This window comes from Spermophilus citellus (assembly GCF_964194105.1).
Source record: "Spermophilus citellus genome assembly, chromosome: 14".
Classification (NCBI taxonomy): domain Eukaryota; kingdom Metazoa; phylum Chordata; class Mammalia; order Rodentia; family Sciuridae; genus Spermophilus; species Spermophilus citellus.
The window spans coordinates 52,543,057-52,560,579 of NC_138194.1; the positions used below are offsets into that span (position 1 = coordinate 52,543,057).

Sequence of the window (17,523 nt, forward strand, 5' to 3'; positions counted from 1 at the left end):
AAATATCTCAGCTTAAGGAACTAAAAATCTAATTTATTTTAACAGTCATATTTGATAGGCAAATGAGAGAAACCTGGTGATCTGCTGCATACGTAAGTGGTTATGACAATGGCTTTGAGGGAGTTTACCTGATTCAGATTAAGATCCACTGCTGGCTGGTTGTGTGATCTCAAATAACTTAATCAGTCTGAGCCTCAGTTGCCCTATCTGTAAAATAGGAAATATTCTTTCTCTCTCTCTTTTCTTTTTTTACAGTCCTGGGGCGCCAACCCATGGCATCACACTTTAGGCAAGCACTCTGCCACTGAACTATATCCCCAGCCCTAGATAGGAATTTTTAAAAGGACCCACTTTATAGGTTATTTTGAGAATGAAATAGAATTATACAAACAAGGACTAAGAATAGTGCCTTTGAGTAAAACCTCAATAGTTATTTGATTTTTTTTCCCTCATAGATTAAATGAGATAGAAAAGAGTAATTGTCTACTGAAATTGATCTTTCTGTAACTTGGAAGAAATAATCTAATTTTTCACAACTTTTTTCCCAAAAAAACTATTAAATTTTTTTGATTTGTTTTAAATTCATTTTTCCCCACATGTCTGATCTAGAATTACTAGGGGAAGTGCTTTGATTTGTGGCCAATAGACGTCCAAATTATGTGAGCTAGACAGGCTCTGAGATGCTGCTTTCTAATGCTGTCATTTGCACAGCGATTGCCTTAAACCCTAAGGCACTAACAGAACGAAAGCTTTCCTTGGCTCTGTTGGATGCTTAGCAATAAGATAGAAAAGAAAACAATTTTTAAAAGGCTGAAAAGTAACAGCTATTCTATTTTGTTCTGCAAAATGAATTTATCTTGTTTCCCCAACTGACCCTCTCAAGGTAGTGTGTTATTACCAAAGGAGTAAATTTAAGGTAAGATGCAGGGGTAGGTCTTAATTGAATTCTTTAAAAAATTTTAGAATATGTCTTGACATTTGTTTTGAGTTTCTTCTTTAGACTCTCTCAGTTAATGTCATTCATCAGTCATGCAGACTATTTAAAAGAGACAAAAGTAGAATTTGACCTTTGTACTTAAGTAGTTTCCCAGACCAACAAAAGTTTGTAAAAATATCTAAGATCAGTACTGAGTGTCATAAGAATTTCCACTTCATCAAAAAAGTAAAATTGCCAGATGGCTCCTTTGAACACAGGAAGATTTTCCCATAGGCTCACATAGGCCTGGCCTTGCTGCATCTCTTTGGCCATGAGACTGCAGAGACTGCCAGTATAGCAGGTAAGAGACCATGGTGAGCAGTATGTCCCTGGGGCATCCTCTGAGACAAACGGGTAGGCAGGGCAGGGAATGTGCACTTCATGTCAGGCATGGCTAAGCCATTGCAGCAGCCTTAAGATAAATATTTTATTTAAGTGGTGCTATGGATGCTGAGGTTGTAGGAATGTCACTAAGAGAACCTCTAAGGAGTCTTGCTGTGCCATCCAGGTAAGATTCTTAATAAAGGGCAATGGATGATATTGCAAAGGACTATTCCACATCTGTGTTACATATCACTTATTCTCCTTAAACCCAGCCTCAAAAAAACATGGATGCATGAGATTTTTTTTTCTCATCCAACCTCCCTCAACAGGTTTCTGTTCTCCACCCTTCTTCAAGGTAGGACAAGCCTACCTTGAAGGCAGGGCTTGTCCCCATTCATCTTTCTTTCTCTACTATTTGTTCAATCTGTCTCTGCCCATGGAAGCTAGGTTGTGATTTGCCAAGCAGGGTACTTGTTTAAGGAGTTGTTGTGAAGAATCTTGAGAACAATCACTGTAGAAATTGCATGGTGTTTTTTTTTTTTGTTTTGTTTTTTTGTTTTTTTCTGTATTCTCTGAGATTAAGAAAGTAGAATGGCGGGGAGTGTTATTTTCTGTCCTGGCAGCTTTGAATCATGCTTTTGCTTTCTGGAGTAAATGCTGCCAACCGTGAGAGCTCTTATTTATGGCGTGATGACATTGCCTTCTACTTTCTCCAGTGAGAACATCTCATTAGGAGAGATTTATGTTCGTTTATGTCACCTGGGAGTTATTTCAAGTACCTTCCCTCCATTTTCACCCAGGATGACCAGACAGTTTGGACTGAAAGTAGACAAATAGGCTTAAATGTAGACCTTTGCTGACTGTGGAAGGTCTGACTAAAAGTGACCTCACCTGTCTACCTGCTGAATCAGCAAAATGGCTGTAAATCAGCAGGAAGCCTGATGGATCTCATGGGAATTCTGGACTCAATGAGCTATAAAGACAGTTCATAAAAATCACAGGAGAACTGAAAGGGCTTCCTTCTGTACTTTTCTGACTATTCCTTGCATTTACCCCACTCCAATGTTTAGCACTCGTACCAACATTTCAAAAAGTTAAAGCCAAGATGTGGCCAGTGCGTGATACACATAGTGGGCCACTGGAAACAAACTGATCTAGTTTGTCCTCCTTGTTCAAGCAGAAATAAGTTTTAATCATATTACTCATTCACAGACTCCCTCACTTGTCTTTCATGATTTTTAAATAGGAGAATTCCTCTGATTTCCTGTGGAATCATTTCCGGTAGAATCTCTGGATTCTGTATGTAATTTTCCAGAGAAACGGAGAAGGACACAGGTTTCCTGTTTATAGTTAACACTCCAGACCTAACCATTTCAAAAGGGAAGAAAGGAACATTAGATGTGATTGTCTATTAAAACAGTATTTTGTTGTTCTCCACTGTTGGTGAAATTCCAAGGAGAAGAATTTACCTTGACTAACTTCTGGAAAACTCATCTGTCTGCTAATTTGGTGTGGATTGAGGACTCTGTGTGCAGGATACTGTGGTCAGAATGGGTGAAGCGGTACTCATTTCTGCATCATTTACCCAGCAAACATTTACATAGCCTTGTCTATAAATCAAACACTGGACTGAAAATTTTTAAAATTTAAAAAATTAAGGCCTGACATGGTGGCATCCACCTGTATGTACTCTCAGCAACTTGGGAGGAGGGTTGAAAGTTCAAGGCCAGACTCAGCAACGCCCTTAGTGACTTAGACCTTGTCTTAAAATTAAAAAATAAAAATAAAAAAAGAGGATCGGGCATGTAACTCAGAGGTAAAGCACCCCTGGGTTCAATCTCCATTCATGAAATAAAAAAACCAACAACACATGAATAAAAATTTCAATTGGACTCTTGATCAAGAATTAGAGATTTAAATAAATTGCTACACAGTGATGGTGGCACATTGAAGTTATTAAACACACCTCCTTTGAGGCAAGTCAGGTAACTCCGCATTGAATTTTTACCTCTTAAAGGATGGTAGGGGATCTTTTGGTGGGAAACTGGGTCGGGTGTGGATGGGGAAAAAAAAAAAAACCATAAAATATATATCGCTCTCCACATGGAACTTCTGGAAGAAAACAGGCAGCTATTAAATAGAAAATTCACAAACATATAAGATTATTTCAATATTAAATAGACAATATAAAATTTAGAACTAACTAAGGTCTTAGAGACCATCCAGATCAGCCCCTCCTTTTTCTTAAAAATATTTTTATTTTATTTGTTTATTTATTTATTTTTTTTAATGTGGTGCTGAGGATCAAACCCAGGGCCTCACAAGTGCTAGGCAAGCACTCTACCACTGAGCCACAACCCTAGCCCCTAGCTTCTCCTTTTAAAAAATGGAGATTGCAGTGAAGAATGAGCTAGCAGGAAATGCAGCAAGAGCTAAGGCTGTCACTTCAGAAACTGAGCAATATCCTATTTAACAGCATCTTTTTCTTAGTTTTGCTTTACTAGTGGAATGAATCAGACTGTCTAATATAATTGAATTCATTCAATCTATATTTTTACAACTAATCATTCAGGACCCTGATAAATAAAAACATCTCTCTATACACTCATTATTTGGAGAGCTCATATACAAAAAAATCCTCCAAAACAAACAAAAATCTCCTGTATCCTGAATACAAGGATCATATTTATAAGTACTAAGAAATATAGACACAATTATGATATTTTATGTATGAAAAATGCTTTCTACTTCATGAAGTACTTTCATATGTACACATCCACCCCTCCCTACATGTCCTAACTATGTGGAGGTAACTATAGAGTCCTGTTGGACGAATTAGGAAATTGCAAGCTAAAGTTTATGACTTCATGCCACACAGGTAAAAAGTGGTAAAACAGGTCTGTAATCTACATTTCTACTACCTGTGTGGTATTCTGGCTAGTTCCATCACCTCTTTAATGCATGGAATATGTGATAGATGCCCTGATGTCATTCAGATAGTTGATTCATACTGGCTATGAGAGATTTACACTCTCCTGAAAGCCTTCATGGACACAAAGAAGTTTAGGACACAAAGCAGTTTAGGCATTATGGTCCTACCCTCAACAGGGTGCAATATTGCCAAGGGAGATGGACTTGAAATTAAAAAAATGGTACATTCATGAGATAGGTCTTCATAAAAGTCTAATTTAATTTTAATAAAAGTCTAAATTTAATTTAATAAAAATCCAAATTTGGGCAGTAAATAATTTTCAGATATTAAATTATATTAGGAAATAAAAGTCTACCAATGATTTATTTTGGAAATACTAAAACTAAACTCTATCATTTATTTATAGTGCATTATTCAATTTACTTAACGAAATTTACATACATTGATCGTGCATTAATAATTTGAAAAAGATTAATTATAGGAGATCAAGAATAATAGTACTATAATGTCAAATGACAGGTTGTAAAAAATTCATGTCTGTTTTAAATTTCAATAATAAAAAAATCATATTATTTGATATTCCTTGGTCTTTTTATTGTCTGTGAAACAGCCCTGTCACACATCTAGTTTCCAAAACCCCCCACTGCAAAAGCATCAATTTTTTAAATATATATATTTTAGAGAAAATTTTATTCTAGATACAGACAGAATAAAATTTTATTGAAAGACAAAAAGGTCAGAATTTTGAAAAACTTGATACATCCATTTGTTTTGAAAACAATGTTATCTTTTAGAAATGTGATATCACACGTAGAAATGAGGTAAGACGGATAGAAAGTTAAATATCTCTTTGCAAAAAAAAAATAATTTAAAATAGATATTTCTAGGAAATATCAGGATAATTTAGGCCTTTTATATATAGTCCCTCCCTGTGGAGATTTGAAGCACTGTATTAGGGTAGAACAGGGTTGTTGCAAAAAAAAAAAAAAAAAAATGAACCTAGAAGTATCAGCAACCTAACAATACCAGTAAGAACAAGGATAAATTTCTGTTTGATTATACCCAGTTGGTAAGGAACTTCACTCCACATGTGTTAGGGTTTGTAAACAAGTCTGGATGGCGCCTGGCAAAATGTCAGAGGGAGTGGTTTGAGAAGTGACGCCAGCGAGCCATTAGGTGTGGAGATTTCTTATTGGTTGACTGCTGTATCTAGTTTATGTTAATTAAGATAAGCTGTGTGGAATGTATAAATATCTCTCCTGTTCTATAATAAACGGCTCCCACTCCTGCTGTATCAATCTACACAAGTTCTTCGTCATCCCCCCGGTTATTTTGCTGCAGCCGGACTGCGGCACACATGGCTGCTAAAATCCATGCTATTGGGTACATTGGACAATGTATAGTTTCATCCTCTGAAAAGGAGCTTCCTTTTCACTCATTGGAACTTATCAATGGCCCCACCTAACTCTGAGAAACTTAGAAATATAAGGGAGGTCTATGGAATCTTGGTGATTAGCAAATATCTTTGCTCAAATTACCTACTTGGTTTGGTTACATCTAGGCCAACCAATAGCTCAACTATATAGCTATATAGGACTTCAGGTCAAAATCTTCAACTCTCATAGAAAGTTAGAAACTATCCCTATCTTCTTGGATAGCCAGAACATATGGATCTTCTTTCCACTGGAAAAACATCAAGTCTTTGATGCAACTGGAATAGTCACTCTGTACCACCAAGCCCATTAAAATGATTGCACAACATTTGGTTAAGGGGAGGATTTTATATTTCAATAGATACTGCCAAAATTCACAGCCAGATAGATAACTGGGACCTGAAAGCTTGGCATTCCATTACTAAATTTTTTAATAGCAAAATGTGGAAAATATTTCAAAAATTAGTTCTATACTACATTTTTTTTGAGTAACTTGATCTTTCTAAATTCTACTGAAAAATCATTTATATTTTGCGAAGTTTACTTTATAGCTTTGTTTTCTCCCTGGATCCACGTTTTGCTATTTTTAAACCTTCACTTTTCCACGGGCATTATCATGAGTAATAATAATTGTGTTGCCTCCTGTGGAAATAACAAAGATAAGAGGTAAATAGTTGCTTCCCTAACAAAGGACTTGATTACATCTGAATTGTTTTTAAGATTGTAATTTTATTACCACTGTTACATGATTTCACATTGAGAACTCTTGGTACTCTTGATTTTGATCACCTTTCACTTTATTTCAATTCGTAGCAACATAATAGCAGCCTACCATGTTCTTAATTTTTAAAGTTGGAAGACTGGTACAGTGGATCTCAAACTGGCCACACATTGGAATCACCTGGAGAGTTAAAAAAAAAAAAAGTGTTGAAAAGTAATTGGTTTTGATTTTCATTTGCCTGATTGCTAAGAACACTGAATTTTTTTTCCATATAATTGTTGGTACTTTGCATTTTTTATTTTGAGAAATGTCTGTTTAGTTTATTTGCTCGTTTATTTTGATTGGGTTATTGGTTTTTTTTGAATTCTATATATATTCTGGTTATTAATCTTCTGTCAGAAAAGTAGCTGCCTCTTTGCACTCTTGTTTCCTTTGCTATGCAGAAGCTTTTTAATTTGAAGTCACCCAACTAATTAATTCTTGGTTTTATTTCTTGAATTTAGGGAGTCTTATTAAGGTAGTTGGTGCCCGTGCCAATATGTTGGAGTGTTGATCCTATGTTTTCTTCTAGCAATTGCAATGCATCTGGTCTTATTCGTAGGTCTTTGATCCACTTTGAGTTTATTTTTGTGTGTGATGAGAAATAGGGACATAGTTTCACTTTTTTTACATATGTATCCAGTTTTCCCATTTTTGTTAAAAATGTTATCTTTTCTCCAATGTATGTTTTTGGCATCTTTATCAATGATCTGATGATATCTGTATGTATTTGACTCTGGTCTTCGATTCCATTGGTCTTCGTGTCTGTTTTTATGCCAATACCATGCTGCTTTTGTTGCTATAGCTCTGTGCTATAGTTTGAGATCAGATATTGTGATGCCTTCAGCATCATTCTTATTGCTCATGGTTGCTTTGGCTATTCTTGGTCTTTTATCCTTCCTTATGAATTTTATGATTTTTTTCTAGTTCCATGAAGGATGTCATTAGTATTTTGGTGGGGATTACATTGAATCTGTATATTGCTTTTTTGTGGTCATATTGACTATATTAATTCTGCCTATTCAAGAGCATGGTAGATCTTCCATCTTATAAAGGTCTTTTTCAAATTATTTCTTCATTTTTTTTCTATAATTTCACTGTACAGTTCTTTTACCTCCTTGGTTAGATTTATTCCTAAGTATTTTATGTATTTATTTTTTTGAGGATATTATGAATGGAATTGTTTTCCTAATTTATTTTGCAGGGGGTGGGGATACTGGGGATTGAATTCGGGGGCACTAGACCACTGAGCCACATCCCCATCCCTATTTTGTATTTTATTTATAGGCAGGGTATCACTGAGTTGCTTAGCATCTTGCTTTTGCTGAGGCTGGCTTTGGCCTTGCAATCCTCCTGCCTCAGCCTCCCAAGCTGCTAGTATTACAGGAATGCACACTATGCCTGGCGTTTTCCTGATGTCTTTCTCAGAAAATTCATTATTAACATTCAGGGGAATGAAAATCAAAGCTATGTTGAAATTTCATATTACTCTAGTTAGGATGGTAATAATCAAAATTAAAAGTAATAAAAAAAAATTCTGGTGAGATGTGGTGAAAAAGGTACACTCACACATTATTTTGGGGTTGGAAAATTAATACAACCACTATGGAAAACAGTATGGAGATTTCTCAGAAGACTAGGAATGGAACTACCATATTATCTAGCTCTCCCACTCCTGGGTATTTATCCAAAAGAATTAAAATCAGCATACTAGAGTGATGCATGCTGTTTGTAGCAGCACAATTTACAATAATCAAATTATGGAATCTCTCAACAGACAACTGGATGAAGAAAATGCAGTATATATACACAATGAAATTTTACTCAGCCATAGAGAAGACTGAAATTAGGTCATTTGCTAGTAAATGGATGAAACTGGAGAACATCATGCTGAGTGAAATAACTCAGATGCAGAAAGTCAAGGGTCAAATATTATCTCTTATATAGAGAAGCTAGAGAGAAATAAGAAATCAAAAGGAGAAATTTCATAAAAATAGAATGAAGAACAGTGAAGTAAAGGAAAGATAATGAGGGGGAGGAGAAGGAATGGGAAAGGGGAGGAACAGAAGAATGAAATTATCCAAACTATGTCATGTTCATGTATGAATATCTCAGTGAATTTCACTCTTATGTATAGCTATAATACACCTGTTTTAAATATAACTTAAAATGTAATTGTAATTAGGCTGAGATAGCTCCAGAGTTCTGGATTCCTACCTAAATAAAGTAAAACACAACTCAGTGGAAAATAAAATAAAACCTAAATGTAACCAGTCAGAAAATATCAACTAACCTCCACTTAGGGACTTCCCACTTCAACCAATCAAGTAGTTTCCTCCTTTAGCTCTTCTAAATATCCTCATAAGCATTTCCCCCAGCTGGGTGTGAGGGCATATGCTTGTAATGTCAGTGACTCAGCTGAGGTAGGGGATCACAAGTTCAAGGCCAGCCTCAGCAACTTAGCAAGACCCTAAACATTGTAGTATTTTGAGACAGAAGACATCATCTATGAATGAGGAAGACACTTATCAGACAGCAAATCTGCCAGTTTCTTGATCTTGGACTTCCCAGTTGCCAGAACTGTGAAAAATAAATTTCTGTTGTGCATAAGTCATCCAGGTTATAGTGTTTTGTTATAGCAGCAGAAATGGACTAAGACCTAAGGTTCCCCCAGTTTCTTTTCTGGTTGTTTAAAAGTCCTTTTCAAATCTAGCAACTTGGACTACCTGCTTAAATGATTATTTTATTTTCCTCATTATCAGTGCTTCACTTTTCCTATTATGAAAGTAAAAAAGTACTCGTGATTTTTGTAAAACAAATCAGAAATCAAAAAATAACATCCAGACACTAGTCAACAGAAAACTGAGAGGAAGGGAAATGCTTGCCAACTGCCATGCTGCGGGATCAAACCCAGGGCATCACACACGCTATGCAAGGATGAACTACATCCCCAACTTTTAGGAACCTTAAAGGGAACAACTTTCAAATATACAGAAAAGTGGCAAGAATCATATTAATTCAAAGAAAATTCCTCAGCTCTTCAATTTTACCTATTTGCTTTATCAATTTTTTTCTATGTATATGTATATGTACATGTACACACACACACAAACATACACACATAGATTTTTTTTGAAGTTTTTTTTTTTGAAGTTTTTGAGAGTAAACTGCATGCACATGGCCCATGACCCCAAACTATATCAGTATGTGTTTCTCAAGAAGGTACCCTTTTACATGCCAATGTACTTTTATTCCAATCTCCCATCTACCGTCTAATAGATCTAATATTATCCTTTGGAGCATTTATTTTACCTTTAGCACAAGATACATTTTAAGATTTTTTTTTTTGTTATAGTTGTCACATGTTTTTAGTATAATTTAATCTGGAATATTTCCACATCCTTTCTTTGTCCAAGCATTTTTTTTTAAAAGAATTCCGTCAACTCCCTCCTGCATGCACCCCTCCCCCTTTTTTTGATAGAACATTCCTCTTTTGGAATTTGTCTGATATTTCCTCATATTCAGATTCAGGTATGGATTCCAGGCCAAAACACTACAAAAATGACCTTATCTCCTTCTCTACACATCATATTTGAAGGTACATCTTGTTCATCTGCCCTTTATTGTCGAAGTTAGTTTTGGTAACCCAGTCAAGGGGTTCCGTGTTTTCACTGCTTAGAACTATTATTTTTTTCCCCCTTGAAAGAAAGAAATCCGCAGGTTTTTAAAAAAATTTTTTTAATGGTTGTTCACAACATTACAAAGCTCTTGACATATCATATTTCATACATTAGATTCAAGTGGGTTATGAACTCCCAATTTTTACCCCAAATGCAGATTGCAGAATCACATCGGTTACGCATCCACAATTTTACATAATGCCCTTTTAGTAACTGTTGTATTCTGATACCTTTCCTATCCTCTACTATCCCCCTTCCCCTTCCCTCCAGAAATCCGCAGTTTGCAAGGAGATGTTGTAAGGCCAAGCTAATACTCTGCTCCTCATCAGAATTTCACCCTAGCTTTAGCATCCATGATAATTCTTGCCTGAGTCAATATATTTTGTGATGCTTGGAAAATGATGGTTCTCTGGTTCCAGAACTTCTTCCACATTTACCAGGAAGCACATGCCATTTTACTGTAAAGAAAATACCTCCTTTTCATTTCTCTCTCTCTCTCTCTCTCTCTCTCTCTCTCTCTCTCTCTCTCTCTCTCTCTCATTATCATTATGGATATATGAGTTCTATCTTTTCATTTCTCTCTCTCTCTTGTATTATCATTATGGATGTACAAGTTCTACTTTTTTCTTAATGGTTTACAATTTATGATTTCTTATATTTTTGCATTCAAATTGTCCTAAATTTGGCCAACTCGAGTTCCTTCATATTTGGTTATAATACCTCTATTATTTCTCTGAGCATTTAAAAATTTTTCTAGTGCAAAAAGACATTTTAGGCTCATCTTGTACCTACCCTGCCTTTGCTTTGGAATCAACCATTTCTCCAAGGAACATTGATTCCTTTAGTTGTGAATGATATCAGACATCAAAATCTGAGTCCTAAGCATGCTCATTCCTACTGAGGTTTTACTAACTTCTTTTGGCAGATAAAACTGCATGTGTATATGTATGTGTATACACATAAATAGATATGTACATTGCACACACATATGCATGCAGATATGTATATGGAATTATTTCTATTTATACCCATTGTTATAGTTTGGATCTGGAATATCCCTCAAAGGCTCATATGTTGAAGGCTTTGTCTCCAATGCAGCAATGTTTAGAGGTGGGCCTTTTGAAAGTGATTGGATCATGGACTCCGCTCTCATGAGTGGATTAATCCATTGATGGATTCATAATTTGATGGCATTATTGAGAGATGGTAGAAACCTTAGGAGTGTGTGTGGGGGGGGGCTAGTTGGAGGAAATGGATCACTGGGAATATGCCCTGGAACAGTATATCTTGTCCCTGGTCCCTTTCTTGCTTTCTTTCTACTTCCTACCTGCCATGAGGTGAGAAATTTTCTCTGCCATCCCCTTTCACTGATTTTCTGTCTCACCACAGATCCAGAAACAATAGTCAGACTTGAACTGAAACTTCTGAAACTGTGAGTTAAAATAAACATTTCCTTCTTTAATTTGTTTTTCTCAGGTATTTTATCATAGCAATGAAAAGCTAACTAACACCATATAACATATTCATGGGTTTAGAAACCATGAGTTTACATAGATCCATTATATTCCTACATGGTTCCTTCTTTTCTTCCCTCATTACATATTTATATGTGCCTTCTTCCTCAATGAACATCCTGTTTCTTACCAACATCGATGCATTTTCTCATTTACTCAGTCATATAATACAGTTTCATTCATACTTGGGCACAGTGGTCCCCATTCTTGCCTTTCAAAAATTACCAGACTCAATAACTCTATGAATATTTATTTATCCAAAGGACGGAACACATATGTCCACAAAAAGTCTTGTACAAGAATGTAGCAGCTTTATTCACAGTAACCAAAAATTGGTAACAGCCCAATTGTATTAACTGAAGGATAAACAGATAAAACGACATAATCATACAATGGAATAGTATTTGGAACAAAAGGATCAAACCACTATTACATGCAACAATAAGGATGAATTTTAAAGAATACTAAGTTTAAATGGGCAAACAGAAAACACTATGGTTCCATATATAGGAACACACAAAACTAACTTATGGTGATAGAACCAAATCACTACTGTATTTGCTTTCGGTAGGGATGGTTCAGGGCAGGGCATTGCCTGGGAAGGGGATTGAGAAAACTTTCTGAGATTAAGGAAATGTTTTGTATCTTGGTTTAGATGAGAGTTATATGAGTGCTTGCATCTGTCACAGTGCATTCAACTCTGTCCTCAGTATCTGTGCCTTTCACTGCCTATAAACTAGCCCTTAATTTTTTAAAAAAAAACTGGTTGAAGTTGAGTTAAGGCTGCTCCTTTTAGTTGAAACTAGAACTCCTTCATTTAAAACTGCTCTTTCTGAATTGCTTCTTTGTGGCTTCCTTATGGGCTTATAACTCTCTGGTCCCAGAAGGCGTTTGAGTTTGCTACCCCCATAAGTAAACGTTTACATCCTTTTACTATCCCATTACTTCTTTTTAATCATTATTTTAAATAATCAGAATACCATAGATTATAATTTCTTAGAAATTAACGACATTAGCAATTATTTAAGTATGGCTAAACATAGATGAGTTAATATAATAAGGACATGTACACAGATTGAAAATATTTAAATAGCAGTGGTTTTTAGATTAAGACTCAGTTAAGGGCTTTGTCAATCTGGCATGTGAAGACAAAAACCCAAACAAAACAAAAACAAAAACAAAAAAATTCAAACCAAAAAGCAAACTGGAGAATAGTTGGGTCTTGCCAATGGAAGCAATTTATTTCCAATATTAATGACTAAATACCACTCAGTGGGTAAATGTTTTTCTCAGACCTTCTCGTAAATTCTGGTGCACACCACGCCCTTCATCATACATTCCTTAAGAAAAGAAAAAAAAAAGATTAATTATCTAAAACTCAAGACAGAGAACAACAAATTTATGATAAAAGTAGAAATTAAAAATAAACATATAAGATGAAATTTAGAAAGAAATAAAATATCCCAGTATGCCAATATCCAGTAATTTAGGATGATGACCACTGAAACTAGAGAAATAGTTTTAAAGTTGATCTTTTACTATAAAGGAATTTTTTAAAGTGGCAAGGTTTTTGCATTATTTGTATGCATTTAAATATTCTAAAAGAGTGGTTTTCAAAATGATTTACACTATCTGGAGAATATTTAAACATACTGATCCCACCCTAGGAGATCTGCATTCAATTGATCCATATTGGGCCCCCATTTTGGAATATACCCCTATGTTAATCTATTGTGCAGCAAGGGCTAAGTACCTCTTAAAAGTAACATTCCTAACACGACAGGAATCAGTTTACATTTGATGTATTTGTTAATTATTAAGCATGGAGCCTTAACCTTAAAAAAATTATCAGAGGTCATCTCAGGTAACCTTTGTCATCAATCTCATCTACTAAGAAGAGGTCTCCCTGGAACTCAGCTTGCCTGATAACATGGTTCGGTGTATGTTACTATAGATTCGTGGAAGCAGAATGCTTAGGTGTCTACAAATATTCTACAATTGAGCCTTTCAGGATGCATTTTGCTATTAAAGTTTAGACATGTATTTTAGAGTTCAAACCAGTAAGAGATTTATTCATACTTTCTTGAATTTTACTCTCACTTTGTAGATATTGTTATTTCTAAAAATAACAAATCAACTTTGTTATTTCTAAAATCTTGATCCAGTTTTTGCAGATGAGTCTTTTATGATTTAAATATCAGTCAAGCATTAATCTTGACTTTATTCTTTGCCATTTTGTCCTTTGTATTCCAAAGAACAAAGAACATTTTGAAAATAATATAACCCTCTTATTTACATAGCATTACTTTGGTATTTAGAATTAGAAATACTCTTACCATTACCAGTTTTCCGTCCACCACTTTTCTCTTTATGGTGGTCTCTTTGCCGTCCCATTTCTGTACTTGATTCAGTGAGCCTTTCTCCAGGGTTACAATGCTCTGCAAACACAACTGCATGTCACTGACTTGCTAGACTTAAGCTGATCCAAGAAGCCATTCATTCAGTCCTGAACCATTTCATAGCAGATGTCTCGAGAAGCATGATCATTTCAACTCTGTTAAAATACTAGCAGCATAACCTTCTCTCTCTCAAGCAGTTGCTTGAACCAACAGTAAAGAAAAATGTTAAAGATTACCTTGGTTTTCCTATTGTCAGCTGTGGTTTCTTCAAATTCCTGGCCCAGCTTGAAGGTGATCTCTGTGTTTTTAAAAGCACTTTCAGTTCGTATAGTAATATAGTCCCCTTTCTTGCTGATGATCACACTGGGTTTGGCCAGATTTCCCAGTTTCCTGGTGGCTAACCCCACACCTGAAAACCAAGGTAGTGTTATAACATTGTGTTGACAAAGAGCGCACCTGGGGAGGCTAGGGTGACCTGTCCAGTGCTCATTGTCTGTTATATGTATAGGTAGGCAGGTAGGCCCACTTACTACTAAGGGCCTCCTCCCATGTTTCCCCACCCAATAAAAATAAGAGTCTGCTACACATATATTTTAGGGTTTATTATTACAAATAAATATTTAAAAAGTAAGTTTAATTAATACCTGTAGATTTAAAAAAGTAAACATGTTCAGGGGAAAGAGTGCACGTTGTCTACTTTTGCCCTAATCCTACTCTTCACTGTAAGTCAGTAATTAGGGATTTGTATGAAACATTGAAGATGTTTAGTAGCTCCAAAAAAATAGTATATGTACAATTTTAATGAGACTATGCTATACACAGCAGTTCTGTGATATTTTCCCCATTAATAATATACTATGGCTATAGAGAAGAATTACCTTGATATCCTTGATATCCTCATTTCTGAAATTTTGTGGCTCCTAAGTCTAGCTGGTCAGAAAAAATAGCCACCTACCTTCAAAATCTGTATGGTTACAAATAGCCAGAGATGAATGAAAAGATTTTTTCAAAACTTTTCTACATTTGAAAAACTAAACAAAATTGGGCTCAAGCCTTATTGCCATCGCTATCAAATACATGGAAAAGAAGAAATGTCATACAAGAAATAAATGAAAAGAAATATAGTTTTCTAAGACTCCAGTTGGGAGCCAAAATTCTTTATTTTTCCACATTGAAAACAACTTGTTTATCTCTATCTATACTAAATAAGAAGTGAAAAGTTGTAGCTAATATATATGGACGGTATTCTTTCTTCTAATTCTGATTAAACTTTCATTATTTTGTGTGATTGAAAACCATGTTTTTCAAACTATAATCTTCAGAGCCGGTGAGTCTACATTTACCAAGCCCCCTCAAGGGATCTTGTGCACTCTGTAATTTGAAAACAATGAAATTAGAAAGTTCCTTGTTGAGACCTTCTTGAATTTTCATTTTTCCTCCAGCTATGAAGTTAAGTCCATAAATCTAACCAGTCTCACAATATGGACCCATACCCGTAAGTTCTCAAAGTTTACTAGGCAACAATGACAGGCTTTTGTTCATTTATCTAAAATTAGAAGTGTATACATGAACTTCCAAAAGGTAAATAAAGCTACAGGCACTTTGACAAACATGGCAACCTGATGTTATCACCGTCATTCTTTACTATATTTACACAATTCTGGAAATTCCCAAAGATTCTTCTTATCTATTATGTTTCTGGAACATTCTCTAGAAATGGTATGAAGTACAGTTGTAACCAAGGATGATTTTTTAATTTCCATCTTCTGCTCCAACATCAGGAAAGTCTGATGTTTGGGTAACAGAGTTTGAATTCACTACCACAAACCTGGTTTCTTTTTCCTCTCAGCACCTGCACTAGGCCATGAACATCCTACATGATTCTGTAATAATGGACAAAAATAGAAAAAATTTTTTAGTTTGCCTCAATACCAAAATTTTAAACTGAGATTTTTGTCTGTTTTGTTTTTAATACTGGGAATTGAACCCAGAGCCTTGTGCACAGTAGATAATTGTTCTACCACTATATACCCAGGACTTTACAAATTTTTTTTCAGATTGAGTCTCTCTGAGTTGACCAGGCTAGCCTCAAATTTGTGATCCTCCTGCCTCAGCCTCCCAAGTAGCTGGGATTATAGCCATGTACCCAGCTTAAATGGAGGTTTTCTATCATTCAACTCCTTATTTTACATGTACCTTAGTTGCTATTTAAAAAAAAAATTATCATAAAAGTCAGTGAATAGGTTGACTAAGCTTCTAAAATGTCTTTCTTCCAGGTTTCCAATGAAAACCTTATTGGTATGAAACTACCTTTGGATCAGTGTGAGTTCCAGGCATTTCAGTAGTTTAAATTCAGTTCTAGTACAACTGGCATGGATAAAACACAAGTACATTATCTGAATGACATAAGATTAATCCCAGGACTGTACTTCAGCCTGTGTAAACGTCCCCAGACTCCTAGAAACAAAGTCAGAAGGAAATATTAGGCAGTTTTCCTAAAAAGGATCTCTGCAGCCAGAACAAGGAGCATTTCTTACCTAGAGCCTTCATGTAATCATCAAAGTGCTCACTGGAGACAAGTTTCCAGGTGCCCAAGAATTTGTTGCTCATGGTGACGACTGAGAGTTGAACACAGTACTTGGTAGGATTCAGGAGACTGAGATGAGACACGGAGGCCTCAGAAGATTCTTTTCAAAGATATCCAGAGCATGTGACTCTCACAGAGACCCAATGGGGAGAGGCAGTGTCAGGACTGTTGATGAATGGCTCTTCAATCACCAGCTGCCCATCCATCCTAGGAAGACAAAACCTACATAATGTTTCCTATTGTTTCCAAGAAAAAAAAATGTCTAAAAATGAATGAGAGTTCTATTTGAGCCTTCAAGAAATTTTTGGCTGGTCTCACATTGATAAATCATCTTACATTTTTACAGTCTTTTAGTGCTTCAGAAAGGACTCCACAGAGGCTATGACTGCAAATGAATGTGTGTGTGTGTGTGTGTGTGTATGTGTGTGCATGCGCATGCGTGTGTGCGTGCTGTTTAGGCATCTTAGTCACTCTTGATGCTGAGTTTGCACAATTAAGAATTCTTATTGACAGAGAAGAAAATGTTCCTGAGTACTGTGATAAGAGTCTCAAATATGTTGTGGGAGAGAAACGCAGGGGAGCAGTGTGAGGAAGCATTCAGAGGTGAGGGAGGCTTGGCATAGTTCACATATACATCCCAGGCAGGCAGAGTGGGCAGACAATGAGGGCCGTGCAGCACAGTGGAGTACAGAAATTGTATTCATGTAATAGGACAAGAAGTTGCACTGTGACATGCTCTTTGACCGCAGCTAAGATTTTCATCTAAAAAAGCTTAAGTGCCAATTAAGCAGGTTCCTAATTGCCATGACAACTTTGAGTCATTGAAAGTAAATCTGCAGTTTTATAAAGTGGATTTTTCTATAATAATAGTAATGGATATTGAGAGTGCACTGTGGGCCAGTCACCGAGCTAAGCACT

General features: G+C 35.7%; 1 protein-coding gene and 1 long non-coding RNA gene across 3 annotated transcripts in view; one reads left to right on the forward strand and one right to left on the reverse strand.

The window, feature by feature from the left end:
• Positions 1-1,181: 1,181 nt before the first annotated feature.
• LOC308633343 overlaps positions 1,182-17,523 on the forward strand; it is a 37,857-nt gene continuing 21,515 nt past the window's right edge. Inside the window, exon 1 of one of the 2 annotated variants that reach the window (XR_014018761.1) lies at positions 1,182-1,277. This is a non-coding gene — a long non-coding RNA (uncharacterized lncRNA). Of the gene's footprint in view, positions 1,278-10,211; positions 11,538-17,523 lie in introns of those variants that run through there. The other variant, XR_014018762.1, reaches the window with a different exon arrangement.
• Positions 11,909-16,948, reverse strand: LOC308633342 (myelin P2 protein). Its single transcript, XM_081265970.1, has 4 exons — positions 16,556-16,948; positions 14,255-14,427; positions 13,956-14,057; positions 11,909-12,959 (listed from the first exon to the last, which is right to left on the reverse strand). The coding sequence occupies exons 1-4, from the start codon at positions 16,626-16,628 to the stop codon at positions 12,909-12,911; spliced, it is 399 nt and encodes a 132-aa protein (XP_081122096.1). The 5' UTR covers positions 16,629-16,948; the 3' UTR covers positions 11,909-12,908.